Source organism: Aethalodelphis obliquidens, unplaced genomic scaffold (assembly GCF_003676395.1).
Source record: "Aethalodelphis obliquidens isolate GAN/ISIS:26980383/991018 unplaced genomic scaffold, ASM367639v1 scaffold45, whole genome shotgun sequence".
In the NCBI taxonomy this organism is placed as follows: Eukaryota; Metazoa; Chordata; class Mammalia; order Artiodactyla; family Delphinidae; genus Aethalodelphis; species Aethalodelphis obliquidens.
Window position 1 is genome coordinate 6,283,493 of NW_020837989.1, and position 17,443 is coordinate 6,300,935.

Below are 17,443 nucleotides of genomic sequence, written 5' to 3' on the forward strand. Positions count from 1 at the left end.
TTCAACTATACTTCAATTAAAAAAAAGGCATTAGTCTAGGGGTGAGATGGTGGGAAATGAGAAAACTGTTATTGGCAGATGGGAGGATCCATACGGGGAGCTGGTAACTTGTCCTTTAGTTTATAGGTCTCAGGGACAGACAAGAGGAGTCACATGTAGATGTGATGGAGAGAATACCATGTACCACCCAGAGTTCCTGGACTTTTAACTTAAAGCTGTGCCTGGATAGGCAGGTTGAGGCATCTCTACTGGGGCAGGGAGAAGTGTATTTTTCCTGCCAGAAAGAACACAAGCTAAATCTTTGGTATCCAGAGGAGCAGAATGTACAGTTACTGATTCAGGTTGCCAAATACTGTTGGTTTTCTCTTCCTAAACACATGGTAAAATTGTTCTTCTTATCCTTTGGGGGGTTAGGAGTGGCCATGTAATTTGATTTGGCCTATGAAATGTGATTGGTTGTGATATTTGTCTTTTCCAGGCAGAAAATTCAAGAGCCAAGGTCCCCTTTGGGCATCTTCCTTTGGGGATTATGGAAGCATAGGTTGGAGCCTGCATCCCAATGTGAGAACAACGTGTAACAGAAGCTACTAGGCAACCCTGAATGGATAGGTAGAATAGGCAGGAAATAAACCTTTGCTTACTTTAATACACTAAAATTTGGGAATTTTTGTTACTGAAACATAACTTAACCCAAATGACTGATACACTATGTGAGCTTCAACAAGCCCTATAAGTGTGTGCCTCTGTTTCCTCACCCGTGATGCAGACATAAAAAAAGAACCTACCTCATAGAATTATTGTAGAGACTGCATGTGCTATATATAAAATATTTACAATAGTGCCTAGGAAGAATAAGTGCTTAATAAATATTAGCTACTGTTTTTTTTTTATTTGAAAGATTTTCACAGATGACACTGATACCCCCATATCATATCCCCTTGGCCCACCTGGTTTCAGCCACAGAGGGTAGCCCTGTGTTTGCTCAGACTTACCTCTGCTGATAAATTCAATGCTGCATTTCTATTTTCTATCATAATATGGAAGCCTGTTCAATCTATGGGCAGAAACAGTCCAGAGACACTGGGGAGTTATTGGGCCTGGGAGCAACCCTCCTGCTCAAAACCCTCCAAAGATTTCTCTGCAGCTTGAATCAGATCCAAAGTCCCTGCATTTTGAATAAGATCCAAACTCTATCAAATCCTAGAAAAATTTATATAATCTGGTCCCTTCCAGTCATTTCAGTCTAAACACTCATACTCTCCTGTCCACTCATTAAGTTCCAGCTATACTGGCCCTCTTGATGTTTCTAAAACACATCAAACTTGTTACTGCATCAGAACCTTTGCACTTGCTGTAACTTTTGCTGGGAATACACTTCCCTCAGCTCTTTGATGCTTGACTTTTCGTCTGACAGAACTCAACCCAAATGACATCTCCTGAGATAAATTTTCTTTGACCATTCTTGATAAAAGAATGCCTCCAGTCTTATGTTTGTAGGTCCCTTATCCTTCTTTTTCTTTACAGCAAAAATTATGATCTGAAATTATATTAATTCATTCGTTTGCTTGTACATTTTCAGAATTCCCTATTATAAGAAAAGTTCCATGTAGCCAGAGACTTTGTCTTGCTTGTTCACTGATGTTTCTACAAAGCCTAGAACACTACCTGGTACACAGTAAATCCTCAAGAAGTATTTGTTGAATAAAACAGAATGAATGAATCTCCAATTTACAGATAAGGAAATGTGGCTCTGAGAGTTGGAGTAACTTTCCCAAAGTCTTACAGCGTTTCTACAGATGTTCCTGATTCTAAATCCTACTGACTTCTGCAACAGCAAGGTACTGTCTAAAGAGACTGAAGTGTCAGGCAGCAGGCAGGGCAAGATGACATGCAGGTGTTGGATTCTATCGTGGACACAATCAAAACCAAAAAGGCATATTGATCACACTTTCCCCAGGGAGCCCTGAATTGCCAATGGAACGAGATAACTTGAGAAATCTATTGATCTCCCATTTTTGTTATGCTGTACAGGTGACAAGGATCAATGGAGATTTGTATTCTTCTACCCATGACCTTGCGACCTAAATTTGTATTTCCACCCAGATTCCCAAAACTTTGCAAAATGCACAGCTCCGAGTGCCAACACCTTATTTAACTTAGTGTCACCGTCTGTGACAGCTCTGCTTTCCCAGCTCCTGTCAATTCAGAGAAACGTCTCCCCGTCGTCTCCTGCTTCCTGCACCGGAAGCTAGCACGCCCCACCCAGCTGTCCTCTTATTGAGCGTCTGACACACACATTGGCCCACAGCCCGCAGAGGGGCGGGGCTTCTGTCTCGGGGGGCTCTTCAGAAGGGATCTGAGGTCTGAGCAGCCCAACGTTGCTAAAGCACTAGCCCTCTCCCGGCCTCCTTCACTGAGCCTGTGCTTTGCCTGCCTGCTTTCTCTTTCTTTTCTGGCTCAGCTTGAGACAGAGGATCATTCCAGAGGAGGCTCAGGTCTTGGATTTTAACGGCAGTGATGGAAAAACATGAGAATGTTTCCTGGATCTACCAAAAGGAACTGGAAGATCCATTCAAGAAATACCTGAACAACACTGATGACTACCTAGCTTTGCTCTGCGGGCCTCCACGCAGCCACCTCTTCCTGCCGGTGTCTGTGGTGTATTCTCTGATTTTTGTGGTGGGGGTCGCTGGCAATCTCCTGGTGTGCCTGGTGATTCTGCGGCACCAGACTATGAAGACACCCACCAATTACTACCTCTTCAACTTGGCTGTCTCCGACCTCCTGGTCCTGCTTCTCGGGATGCCCCTGGAAGTCTATGAGATGTGGCGCAACTACCCCTTCCTTTTTGGGCCCGTGGGCTGCTACTTCAAGACGGCCCTCTTTGAGACGGTGTGCTTCGCCTCCGTCCTCAGCATCACCGCGGTCAGCGTGGAGCGATACGTGGCCATCCTCCACCCGTTCCGTGCCAAGCTGGAGAGCACCCGGCGGCGGGCCCTCCGAATCCTCGGCCTCGTCTGGGGCTTCTCTGTTCTCTTGTCTCTGCCCAACACCAGCATCCACGGCATCGAGCTCCGCTACTTCCCCAATGGGTCCTTCGTCCCGGGCTCTGCCACCTGCACGATCATTAAGCCCATGTGGATCTACAGTTTCATTATCCAGGTCACCTCCTTCCTCTTCTACATCCTCCCCATGACGGTCATCAGTGTCCTCTACTACCTCATGGGGCTCAAAGTGAGTATCCAAGCTGGCTGCAACCGTTATGGCAGCATCCCTTCTTTTTTCTCTTACTCAAAGTTCGGAGAAACATTTAGAACTGGAGAAGTTCAGAATTGGAAGGGAGCATAGAGAAAAATAGGATGAGCTCAGAGGGGAAACTTGGAAGTTAAAGGACTGGATTCAAATTGGACAAACAGTAACCACAACTATAAATCATTTCCTTTAATTCACCTTCCATTGTTCTTCCCTCTATACCTGTGGTTCTCAAACCTAGGAGTTCCTACAAATCACCTGGAAACCTCACTATGGGTACCCATGGGCAGGTCGCTCCCTCCAGGAACATCTGATTCAGTAGGTCTGACGTTGAGCCTCATTTTAAATAGCACAAGGTAGCTGCCCATGGAGAGACTGTTTCACACCCTGCTGTCTCTTTCCTGCCCTCACCTGCTTTGCCTGCATTGAAATTTTCCTCTGCACCAACTTGGTCTGAGTATAAAATAAACAATCCCTGCCTATTTTATACTCCAAGATGAGTATAGTTTTAAAGTCAGACCCTTCTTTGTGGTTGCTTTGATCCTTTGGTTGAAATATCAGATTAAAATGCAAAAATATGGCCTAAGTGAGATCAACCTGGACTTCTTTTCAACAGGTGGAGATTGAGGGACGAGGAATTAAACAGAGTACATAAAATAGATTAGAAAACAGTGTGAATAAGAGATAGCTGGAATTAACAGAATATTATTACTTAGTTTGCAACATTTTATAATTAGAGCTTTCTCTCCTGTGCTCATCACGGTAAACCAATTTCTTTCTTTTCTTTTCTTTCTTTCTTTCCCTTTCTTCCTTCCTTCCTTCCTTCCTTTTTTCCTTCTTTCCTTTCTTCTTTCTTTCCTTTTCTTTTTTCCTGGATCTGAATTGTCTGAAACTGTTGTTTTGTTTTGCTTTTGATGAAGTTAGGAGTGAGTCTATATGATTCCTTTCCTGGTATATTCTGCAGCCAAATTCATAGAGATGAAATCTAACTGTGACAGTTTTATACCCATTTAATAGGTAGGTTGTGTAGGAAATAGTCATGAGACCACTTAGACTCCCAGGTCTGAAGCTCACATATAATATGCCTTTAGGCAAAGCCCCTTAATTCTTTCCTGGAGTTAGGTTTTACATTTATAAAATGAAAAGGTTACATCAGATCATATCTAAGTCTCCTGATAGCTCTAACAGCCTGTGATTCCCTAAAAAAAAAGGAAAGGAAAATCTGTGAGTGGGAGCAATGTGAATTATAAATGAAAGTAAAACAAAGCAGACATCACATTCACATCATACATACCAAGATGGCTCTGATACCATGTATTATGTGATAATTAATATACTCCCATCTCAGTGCATCTCTGAGAAAGGTGTGTGTCAGAAATGAGTGTTCCACAGATGGTCCTTTCAAATAAATACTGTGCCTAAGCAGAGTGGCAACGTCTAAGGAGAAAGAATAGATTTTAAGTACAACAGATGTCTGGACACAGGAGTAAATCTAATCAGGCAGAGTTATGCCAGTCTCCGGGAGGGCTGGCCCCTATAATTCCCAGAGACAAGTGTCAACCCAGACTAGTTCACAGTCATCATGTCTTTAGAAAGCCCTGTGTATCCAACTGTGGCGGAAAGGACTTCTGCATGATTCCAAATATCATGAGCCCTATGAGAAATATCCATCTCAAATTTATCAATACCATCTCTTCAAACGGCAAACAATCACTTGCCTTGGATCAATTTAGAGGAAATATTTAACTGTGAATAGGAAACACGTTTCCCCCCCAAGCAATTAATTTAAGTGTCACTTTGTTTGGTTGTCATGAATCTACAGCTACCTTGTATCAGAAGCTAAGTGATAGCTCAGACAACGGCTTAGAAACCACCCTAGTTTGCTTTGCGTGTGTAGTGCAACTTACAGCATCCTATTCTCAGGAAGGATGAGGTGTTACCCAGAGGACACCAGGAAAGGAACTACGGCTTAGAATGTCACTTCTATAGTAACATTTAATTTAAAGACCTCTAGACTGGGAATCAGAAGTAGGCCTTAGTCTGTGGCATTGGTCTCAAGACCTTTGCACCTTTTGCTCTGTTTTTGCCAGAAATGTTCCTTCTGTCTACTACCACAATCGTTTCTGCCTTTCTAACTCCCACTGATCCTTTAAATCATACTTCACTCACACTTCCTCCAGGAAGCTCTCCCTGATTCCCTAACTACCTGGTTCCTCTCTAGGTGCTCATGATTCTTAGCAATTTCCCATCATTGCATTTATCACAATTTATAATTCTATATTTGTGGGTTCCTTAACTTCTTCCTCTCCAACTAGACTGTAAGCTCAATGAATGAGTGAATGAGGCTAAATTATTTCCTTTATTGCTGGACTTCAGCTTCTCTACCTTCAAAATGGGAGACTTGGAAACACTGTCTCAAAAAGCCTTTTTGATCTAAAAGATTTTTGAAGAGATTCAATCAATTCTGAGGAGTACTGATTCTCATGGCAAGTCGAAAGTTATGATTGACTGTGGGCCCCATTGCCTTCAGAAGGCAGAAAACCAAGACTGATGTAATCCCAGGACCAGGGAAGAATGAGGGGAGCAATACGTATGCTCAAAGCTGAGCAATCAGAGCTGCTTCATCGTTACAGGACACAAGTGTCCACCGAGCTGCTCTCCAGGGTTCGAACATAATGGAGTTGGGAAACAGGCAATCCCAGGGCAAGTTCCTTCCCACCTGGGAAGCTCTCACCTAGTCCTTGTATCTCCCACATGCAGCATTAAAGCTTGAGCCAAAGAGGATGGATTATGAATTGTAGCAGAATTCAGCCAGGACAAACAGGGTTGGACTGGTTTTTTTTTAAATAAACGGATTTTGTTCAGATTATAGAGATATTTACACAAAAGCTATGATTATATCTTGGCATCCTAAAGCTATATAAATGAATCACAGTCTACATAAATGAACAGCTGGTGAAATGATTTTAAGCAGTATAAACAACTGATCAGGATTATACATCAGTCTGAATGATAATCAACCTCACGTCTCCCCTTCACCTTTTATCTTACATAAAAATAACTAAAAGGAGTGAGGTAGGAAGGGTTCTGAACTTCCTATAGAGTGATGACAATTTTCCTCTCCTATTTTTGTAAGTTGACTTTTAAAGTGTTTAGGCGTGGGTGAGAATAATTAATGGACAAATATCTACTCTACCAAACATCTGAAGGGAAATGAAATTATTCAACAAGAAATAAAGCAGCATTTAATATTGGCTAGACAAACTGGATTCTATTCTACTATGTCAACCCCTTCAAATTCTGCTGGAACAATGTATAATATGCATAAACATTCTGTTTCTGACTCTTCTTCTAGTTGGCTAGTTGTGTCACTGTAACCTAAGGAAGCTGAAACGTGATGATTAATAGACACATAATTTTTCTTTTCAGTGCAAACTGAGCTGTACAAGAAGCCTGTTCATAAAAAGATTGTGTACACCATTTGCTTGCTGTTTGATTTAAGGAAATTTTTCCCTGGGGTGAAGAAATTCCCAGTGAGAATAGTTAGACCCACCGAAGAAGTGACTAACAGATCTTAAAAAGCTTTCTTTGTTCTTGACTATGGACTGAAATCAAATAATGGAATAACTATCTAGTAATAAGGACAACATTTTTTAAATGGTATGAAATCATTAGAACATAACTGAAGATGAGTTAAGAAGATGTGCAGTTTGGTGCATTGCTCTAACCTTCAACACCAGTGGTTTTCTTCTCAGTGTATCTGGATGCTTCTTTGCATTAGCACGGGTACAGCTTGTGGTGAATGGTACCATGAGAAGGAGAATTTCTAGAAGGGACTCAGTAATGCACATGAGTGGGCCTACAGTGACAAATAAATATTTCATAAAAATGCCTTTCAAGTAAACCCGGGACAATAATCAGAACCACAATATATGAAACTTTTTTTTTTTTTTTTGGCCATGCTGTGCAGCTTGCAGGATCTCAGTCCCCTACCCAGGGAATGAATCCGGGGCCATGGCAGTGAAAGCCCAGAATCCTAACCACTAGGCCACCAGGGAACTCCCAGAATCACAATCTATAACTTACTGAGTATCATGGGCCAGCCATTGAGTTAAGAACTACACCTGCATTATTTTGTTTTACTAGTATATTAATAATATCACCTTTAGTTCTCTCCCATTTATTCCTAATAACTGCACAATATTTTCCCCTATTTCGTTCAAGTTCTAGGTGACTCCGAAGGGTCAAATCTCACAGAACTTCAATCCCTCACTTTCTGAAGACACAGGTATATGTAGGGAACACCAATATATCCAAGAGACAGATGGCCAGTTTTGTTAATCATCCACGTGGATACTTCAGGGCAGTGCAATGCTGAAAGCAACCTGACTTCTAGGAGCTTACATGTTTGTTAGAAACAGGATATTGATTTGTTGAACTTTGGAGGCAACTATTAATGATCTTTTCTTCCAAGTCTTATTTAATTTTAAATACCTTCTCTAAAATATTCTGTAGGGACTTCCCTGGTGGCGCAGTGGTTAAGAATCCACCTGCCAACGCAGGGGACACAGGTTCGAGTCCTGGTCCGGGAAGATTCCACGTGCCGTGGAGCAACTAAGCCCGTGAGCCATAACCACTGAGCACGTGCACCACAACTACTGAGACCCACTCACCTAGAGCCCGTGCTCGGCAACAGGAGAAGCCACCACAATGAGAAGCCTATGCACTGCAACAGAGAGTAGCCCCGCTCGCCGCAACTAGAGAAAGCCTACATGCAACAATGAAGACCCAATGCAGCCAAAAAGAATAAAATAAATAAATAAATAAATTTATTAAAAATAAATAAATTAATTAAATATTCTGTAAAAATGCCATCTAGCCCAGGAAGCTCACTGCGTCTTAGAGCATTCTGTTCCACTGTTGCACATAGCACACTAATTTCTTCTCTATACTGAATTGAAATATGTCTCCCTATAATTCAATAAATTGATCCTAATCTACCCTGAGACTATATAAAACGGTTGAATTTTCCTTCCACTGATGGCCTTAGTTTGTCAAGACTTTCTACATTGCTAATGAGGGAACTCCAACTCAATCTGACAAAATATGAAAGAGAGCATAGACCTGAAAAATCCAGAGGGAGCGCTGGCTCTTGGGGAAGATTAATCCAGTAAGACACACAGTGTCATCAAGGACCTAACTTTATTTCTGTTTCTTTGCTCTTCTTTCTATGGTATTGGTTTCAACCTCCAAATCTGCATAGCAGTCCACTGGTGGCTCTAAGCACATTCCTTATGGTGAGGAAAAAACAAAAAGCTCCCTCTGGTAGTTCCAATAAAAGAGAAATGAAACTTTCATTCCTAAACGTATAAGCAAATATCTGAAATCTCATTGGTCTCAATTATCCAAACACTGTGACTGAAGGAGAGCAGCTAAGTTATCTAGGGACTAAACCTGTATCTGGAGATGGGATCATTCCCACCCAAATTAATGACTATGAAATGGAGAAGGAGTAAATCCACTAGGAAAATCAGGGTACAATTGGTAAGAGAAGAGGAGAATAAATGCTGGAGAGCCAATCGGCAAATATATACTATATTATCTTCTAGATATATGATGGTAGTTTATCATGAGACCTTAAAGCTTTTTTTATCTGGCTATCACCACAAATTAGAAACATATGAATTAAAGAGAAAAAATTCACAACTAGATGAATGATGTAGCTCTTCAGTGGTATGTGAGTTCAGAGAAAGGAGAGGACAATGGGCTACAGTGGCCACAAGTAGGTGGGACTTGAACTGGGCAAGAGAGATTGCATGTACAGGAAATGTTAATATTTGAAATTTTCAGATGCTACTTTAAGAATCACCATATCTTCCAACAAGGAGGAGTATATTTTAACATCTAAACTCAGAAACACATATACCCTTATGGGTAATATTTGTAAAACAGAGTTTCCCAAATTGTGCTTCTCAAGATGGTGCCAGGTGTTCCACTGAAATGGGTTGGAAAGGGGATTGTTTAGTCAAAGAAGCACTATCCCCCTTGAGGGTGGGAGATGTGGGATGTGCAAGGTAGGGGTGGAGGAAAGGTGATACACTGTCCCCCATGGAAATGTGTAATGTCCATTAGCACTTTAAGGCTCTGAGAAGACCCAAAATAAAGACTATAAACTTCATGAAGCAGAAATAATACCTGTTTTTGTTTTCTACTGCCTACCCACCACATGGCAGAGGGATGCCATTCTAATAGATGTCTAATAATTATTGAATAAATGAATGGATGAATGAAAAAGCCTAACATTTTTTAACTTCAGAATTTCTTATTTTTCAAGGAATATCTATTAATATGCTACAAAACTAGGGTTCTACAGAGTAGCATAGGATAAATGGTTGCCTGGAACTTGGCCACAACCATCTATCCAGTTGAGTTAGGTGACCTTGATCCAACTCCACCTCCAACTTATGGTTAAACATATGCTTACATGTTAACAAATTCTTACATTTCCTTAAGTCCAGTTTTTTGTCTGCAAAATGACTGTTAGAGTCACACTTCTCAGATCTTAATGGGAGGAAAAAATGTTTCCCTTTCTTTATATCTCTTTGCATTTCTCTTGCAGCTGAGGAAAGACCAACCCCTTGAAGCAGATGAAGCAACTGCAAATATTCAAAGACCATCCAGAAAATCAGTCACTAAAATGCTGTGTGAGTCCTCCATTTTGTATTTTGCTTGTTTGTTAAAGCAAAGGAGTTATATTTGGTATTGATCAAGTGCTGCTGGGATCTGGATCAAAATTCTCCTGAAACGTGGTGTCATGTTCTGATCTTCCGTGGCTTACTCAAGCATCTAGGACCTGTCTATTTTGTTCTATTTTGGTTTTTAAACCTCAGAATAACACACTAAATCGCAACCATTGTAATACACTCTGTTCAATGCTTGGTAAATCATATCCACTCTAAGAGCCTTTAAGTATCTCTTTTCCTCCCTAAAATGAGCAGGTGGTTCTTACCGATTTTGTGTTATGGGTTTCTTTAAAAATATCATGGAAACAGTGAATTCTCCACTCAGAAAGTGTACGAACGAACATACATCAAATGTTTTACAATCCATTTCAGGGGGCTCCTGAGCCCCCTGGTACCCAAGCTTGGACTCCATGGGATCTTTTACTTCCAGAATAAGGACATCTGGCTAAGAATCCTTCTAAGTAGTCATTCCTCTTATGACATTGTATGATTTTATATAAACGGTACACTCTTTTATATAGATAAGATATTTTAAAACACATCCAGGCACTGATCCACACTCTCCCAAAAGAATGTTATAAAAATATATGATCCAACTGGTCTAATGAGATACCAATCAATTAGAGAAAGGAGGTTTATAATATACTTTCCAAGTCACAGCGTGAAATTTGGAAGAAACAAATCCTCCAGGCGAATATGCATATGAAACACTCACTGTAACTATGTGACGTCTATGAACCAAAAAAAAAAAAACAAAACCCAAAAACCTGTGAGGTCACTGTATGTCTTTTCAACTCTACCAATCACCTTCTTGAAATATTTTAGCCCCTGTTAGCACCTGACTTTCCCTACTAAGAAATCTAGTGTCTTCAATATTTCTCCCCATTTCTCTTTGATCATAATCTCTCTGATCATAATCTCTCACAAAAGGACTTGAAGTGTATTCACATTAAAGTCACAATGATAAAATATACTGTGATCTATTTGCCTTTGGGGCAGAGAGTTTAATTATAACATGAATTAAATTTTTAACTAGAGGGAATTGTAGGCAGTAGTAAGCAGATTAGGGACTTTTCCTTGGGAGGTAAATTCAGAAGAATCTTCCAGGTATTCCTGAAACCACATCATGCAGGCAGACAACTTACTCTGAGTATTTTAATGCCAACAGGAAACATATGTACTATTTACTAAGGAAAACATCAAATGTGCTCTTGAGTACAGAGAATTGTAAAATGAACACCAAAATACCCATCACCCAGCTTTAAAAGTTATCAGCTCATAGCTCATCTTGTTTCCTCTATATCCCTATCTCTCCTTTAGCCCCTACTAGATTATTCTGAGGTAAATCTCAAGGCTCGAAAGGAAAGGAAAGGAAAGGAAAGTATTTTACAACTTCAGGAGAGAAAAAAAATACATGTTTATTTTTCTGGAGAATAAATGCCCCTTAGAGAAACTATGGTAGCACCAATCTCTGTCTTGGGAGCTGAAAGTAAGAAACTGGAAGGTGCAACTTCCTGTAAATCTGTAATCATTTGAAAATAAATGTAAAAACAAACATAAAGGAAGTAGAAGGAATTCTGTGCTCTAGCAATTTATAATATAATAGACACATCCCCATCCCAATCCTAAGATGCTTGTATTACGCTCATGGTTGTTTGACCTTTCTCTTTCCCCGACACCTTACAGAATTTTAAATGACTAAAATCATAGAAACTTCTAATTTTTTTCTAGAAAAACAAAATAAATTCATACTATAATTCATAGTTTGTTATTAATCTATAACTTTAAAGAACACCAAGTTGCTTGAACACAATCATTTTACTTATATATCCAGTTTATGTGATTCCAACAGTCTACCTGCAACATAATTTATTTTCCACAATAGAATGTTTTCAGAACTTTGAATACATTCAATACTATTCTAAATATCCTGAAGGAAACTTACATTACACAAGAAATCCTTTACAACCATATGGAAAACTGATTCTCAATCCTATAAAATTCATTCTTATGTTTACATATTCTATGTAGAGTCTCTTTAGGATCTAGTTGGCCTTTAGCAATTATAACTTAACAAAGATGGAGGGGAAATGCTAGAAGGAATGGATGAACTCAGGGTGGGCACTGTATACCTATTCTTGCTTTGACTGCCTTTGACTCTCCCCTTCATCATCCCTTTCCAGTTGTCTTGGTCTTAGTGTTTGCTATCTGTTGGGCCCCATTCCACATTGATCGGCTCTTCTTCAGCTTTGTGGAGGAGTGGACTGAATCCCTGGCTGCTGTGTTCAATCTCATCCATGTGGTATCAGGTAAAATTTAGCTCGTTGGGGTGTATCACAGGTGTCCAGGTAACTGCAGCTTCTTCATCTTGCTTAGAGCAGTAGGTTCTATCTGTATATACCAATTTATCATGGGGATCTGCCATACTGTAATGAAGACACTTGATTTTTATTTTATTTAAGTATTGATTAGGTATGTTACAGGTTCAAAAGAAATACACCGTATTACTATTTGAGACACTACTTTATGAGAGACCTCAACTCTAAGCTTGATGGTTACAGCAGGAAAATGGTCAAAGGAATGATTCCTTTGGTTCTCCTTTCAATGGCCATGTGATTTAATTGGTTCTTATTTATTAAACATCCATGTCCCTGAAATCCTGTATTGTCTTCAGCAAGTGTTAGACCCTCATGAAAGCCAGCCAAAGCGTATTCATGGGGCCTCAAGGTCTGCTTTTAGGCTACTTTAATGCTGCTTGTTAAGGACACTGCTTGTTAAGAATACGAGAGAGAGTGGTTGAAAGGTTACTAAATCAGAGGACCTGGATTTGCATCTCAATACCACCATTTATATTCTGAGTGATATGCAGAATATAGATCTCTTCTTGCCAAAGTTTCCTCAACTGTAAGGTGGCAATAATGCCTGCTCTATATACAACACAGCCTGATGGTAAGAAGCAAATAAAATAATAGCTATTGAAGAACTTTTTAAGCTGTAAAATGCTATAGCCTATCTTCTACAACCATCACAAGTTTGTAAAGTAGATATTATCATCAACATTTTATGGTTAAAAAACAGTTCTACAAGGAAGAAGTGACTTGTCCAAAGACACTCAGTTGGCAAATGGTAAAAACAAGGTTCAGGCCTGCGTCACCTAACTTCCAGTTCAGGGTTCTTTCCTCTAAAATGGAGCAAAGAATGGCCACCTGAGTCTTTCTTTCCCAGTCAGTGTAACTATTAGTCTTAGGGTCACACCACTTCTATCCCTCTACCTCTGCTAGTCACTGGACGGTCCTATGGGCTCTTTATCAAAGACATCATTAAGGAAGAAAGATAAGATCAATTTATGCAAGTTAAGCTCCAGATGTGCACAGAACAGAAACAATAGCATTCATATGTATACTGAATACCATATATATTATCTATTTTCTACAACCACCTTTTTTGTACTCAGCAGGGCTTGTGTACAGTTTATACCTGGACATTAGGACTTTCCTCCACGTTAAACTATTTATTATTCTGGACAAAAAAATCAAAAATGTTTATGGCTCTGATCTTTGTGGTTAGTCTTAGAAAATGGGAGTGTTTAAATAATATATACACTACTATATGTAAAATAGATAACAAATAAGGACCTACTGTAGAGCACAAGGAATTCTACTCAATACTAGAGTGGATATATGTATAACTGATTCACTTCGTTGCACATCTGAAACTAACACAACATTGTAAATCAACTCTACTCTAATAAAAATTTTTTTAAATAAAATAAGTTATTCTTTAAAAAAATTGGAAAACACACAAGATCACATGAAGCTTGATCTACACTTCTCCAGAGGCATCAAGACAACCATTTTAAGATTCCCAAGTTGTTCATTTACGATAACATTTTCCTGTTAAGATGTAATTTCTCCCTTTCCCACCTTGCCAACCAGATGATGTCTAAACCTCTTAAATGCTACCCCAGAAATGGCCCCAACTTGCCTTTTGACCCTCAAGTTATAGTATTTTCATTCATAAACCATGTATTGAATGCTTGTCAAACTGGTGAATTAGGGATTTCTGCACATTCTGCATTATTCTTGCACAATAATCATTCTCTAGCACACTGGTGCACGCTAAGCCTTCTACTTGCAGCACTCTCTCCTCTCTTCCCCAATATCTCCTACCCATTTCATGGTCTCGCTAGAGTCCAATCACCCCCATTAAATTTGTCATGACCATTAGAGTTCTTGTGTTTATGCCATTACGTGAATTTCCATAGCATGACTGTTGGTGTCACATATTTTGCTCTTTTCTTAACGGATACTGTTTGGTACCATCCTTTTGTTAATTACTGAAATTAGGCATAAATCTTGTTCTGCAATACTATTCCAAGTCCTTGGAGAACAACGTCTAAATCCACTACCTTCCAATGTGCCTCAAAGTCGTATAATGAGTTCAATCAGTATTTATTTATTTATTTTTTGCGGTACGCGGGCCTCTCACTGTTGTGGCCTCTCCCACTGTGGAGCACAGGCTCCGGACGCGCAGGCTCAGCGGCCATGGCTCACGGTCCTAGCCGCTCCGCGGCATGTGGGATCTTCCCGGACCGGGGCACGAACCCGTGTCCCCTGCATCGGCAGGCGGACTCTCAACCACTGCGCCACCAGGGAATCCCAGTATTTCTTTATTGAACAAATTAACAGTCTATAGAAATATTACCGTCCTACACTCCTCCCTGCCCAATTCTGTCCACAGGGCATATGGCACTCTGAATGTCCTGAACTATATAAATGAGGACAACAATGAATGTGTTGAGGACAGCACCTATCACTTGTTTTATATTCTTATTCTCAGCCCTTCTGTAGACAGTAACTCAATTTAATCCTCACAATAATCCAGGGAGGTGAGTTAAAAAGGTATTATCATCCCCACTTTACAGAGAAAAGGAAATTGAAGTGCCCGTTCTGTCCAGGGTCACAGAACAAGCAAAGGCCAAGATCAGAAACTAAGTCCTCTGATTCTCAACCTTAGGCTCCCCTTGGGCCTTGCGAAAATAGAATAGGATATGGTAATAAAGGAAAAGTGAATACCAACCAAGAAAATGGCAGTGTGCAAGACATTTGGTGGAGAAAACAAATGGAAAAATACAAATATTCAATAAGGTGGGAAATAAGGTGGGAAGAACCATCAAGGGGAAAGGCTAGGTAGGGAAAAGACATCGGGGAATACTTCTTTGACGAGATATTTAGCATTTTAAGAAGTCTCAGCAGAGACTATGCCTTGACTGATTTACTATTCCTCCATTACTTGCAGTTTCAAATTATAGATTTAAGCAAAACTCCAATGAGATTAAAAAAAAAATCTCTCTTTCCTCTGATACTTAAGCATCTCTCGTTAATGCTATGGGAACATGTTCGTTGATTAAACAAGTGGGGATCAAAGGAAGTTGCCAAACATCTCAGAGAGATCCCATGCCAGCCTCAATTTTTCCAAGACTCTTTAATCTTTCTGGGTTTGATTCCTAAGTACACAGGTGGTAGATCTGTTCAGAGAATTTGTATTCTCAGTTAGAGTCTTATGTATATTATCACTTCCAAACGAGGCAATCAAAGGGATTCAAGACCTTTGTTAAACATTTATGCTTCTCCCTGTCATACCTCTCCCCCAATTTCTCCTTGGCATGTCTCTTAATCCCCTGCATTCCAGGTGTCCTCTTCTACCTGAGCTCAGCTGTCAACCCCATTATCTACAACCTACTCTCTCGCCGCTTCCGAGCAGCATTCCGGAATGTGATCACTCCTTCCTGCAAACAGCGGCCCTCCCAGAACCACCCACAGGGGCCATCTGTGCAGCAGAACATCTTCCTGACAGAATGTCACCTTGTGAAGCTGACTGAAGATGTGGGTCCCCAGTTCCCTTGTCAGCTGTCCATCTGCAGCTCTCATTTCCCCACAGCCCTCTGTACTGGACAGGCACTAAGAAAGGAACTCTCAAAGAGCTGACGTTCCTCTATGGCTCCACACTAGAGGGAGGGACATCCCATAATTTACGCCTTCCTGTATGATATTAAGGAGGTAAAATGACCCTTAGAACTTATATATCCAATTCTAGGTTTTTTTTTTTTTAACAAATGTGAAAACTGCTACTTAAATCTAGATCTAAAACCCAGAACCTCCTGATTTTTAGTTAGCTTTCCACTATCTTAACTGCTTCATGCCCCTTTATTAGTTCATGAAAAGAACATGACTAGCAAAGCATGGCACATATACTTTGAGCCATTTCCACTATTGGGAATGGTTTGTCCTGTTATTCACACTCTGAATCAGGCTGTCTTTCCTACAACCAGTGGTTTCTGTGAGACACAGAGGGAGACATGGAGAAGCTGTTTATATGATTTGAGGGGTCCACGCCAGTCCTTCCATAGCAAGCTATTTACCCTACTGCCTCATATTGTGCCATTATAATGTGATTCCTTGGAGTCCTGAAGCCTTTGACTTTAAGAGTCCTCCTGATAACACAGGAATGCTCCTCAGAACCATTATTCCCACCTGTTCCAATCCCCAAGTCATTACCAGACATTCCTCACCAGGGGTGGAATTAGATACAAGTTCCACTTAGAGAAGAATGGGAAGAGGGAGAAGGCTATGGTGGAAGGTTCAAAGAATCAAACCATACCAAACATAAACTTAGTTGTTTCATAATTTGGTCTAGACTTGGATTTCTAATAACTTACGTCATAAGCAGACAGAGGTACGTCTACTGTCTCAGAACAGAGACAAGTCAAATGGTGACTACTGGTCTCAAACCCATGACTTCCCCCTACTCAATCCTTCATTACCTCTATAACACTGTCACTCATATAATATGGGTAAAATCTACCTTCCAGACTCACCTTCCATTGTATTATCACAAATACTATATATTTCTACTCAAATTGAATTACTTGCTCTTATGAAAACACACCCCCGTTTCCCCAGCTGCATATATATGTTTATAGAATGCCTTCTATATTTCCATTCTCCATCTGATGAGATCCTACCCATTCTTCAATGTCCAGCTCAAAGTGGTACCTCTTCCATGAAACCATGCTTGATTTATTCAAATAGAAGTGGTATCTGACTTTTCTATCAGTTTATGTCTCTTAAGCTCTTTCTTCACACTGCTCTGTATTTCCATGATTTATATTCTTGCTTTGCCAGAATGTAAATTTGTCAAAGGCATGAAGTAGCCTGTGTTCCTTTATGCTGTTACTGGAATCCTGACAATATCGATCACAGTGGTAGATGTTCAATAAATATGTGATGAGTTGTCTCACATTCCAATGTACTGAGCCAAATAAACAGCTCCCAATGAAACCGTGTTAAAGAGCTGAAAGACTAAGATTCTGTTTCTGACAGGGTCATCTGACCTTCAGTTGGCCGTTTAATCAGCCATGATTATAACGGCATGCCTGCTGTGCTTGC

At 40.2% G+C, this 17,443-nt stretch overlaps 1 protein-coding gene across 1 annotated transcript; it reads left to right on the forward strand.

Moving 5' to 3' along the window:
* The first annotated feature begins 2,408 nt into the window (after positions 1-2,408).
* NMUR2 (neuromedin U receptor 2) lies at positions 2,409-17,074 on the forward strand. The gene is made up of 4 exons (XM_027081486.1): positions 2,409-3,234; positions 9,872-9,956; positions 12,179-12,304; positions 15,687-17,074. Exons 1-4 carry the CDS (start codon positions 2,518-2,520, stop codon positions 15,980-15,982), a joined length of 1,224 nt encoding a protein of 407 aa, XP_026937287.1. The 5' UTR covers positions 2,409-2,517; the 3' UTR covers positions 15,983-17,074.
* Positions 17,075-17,443: the final 369 nt, after the last annotated feature.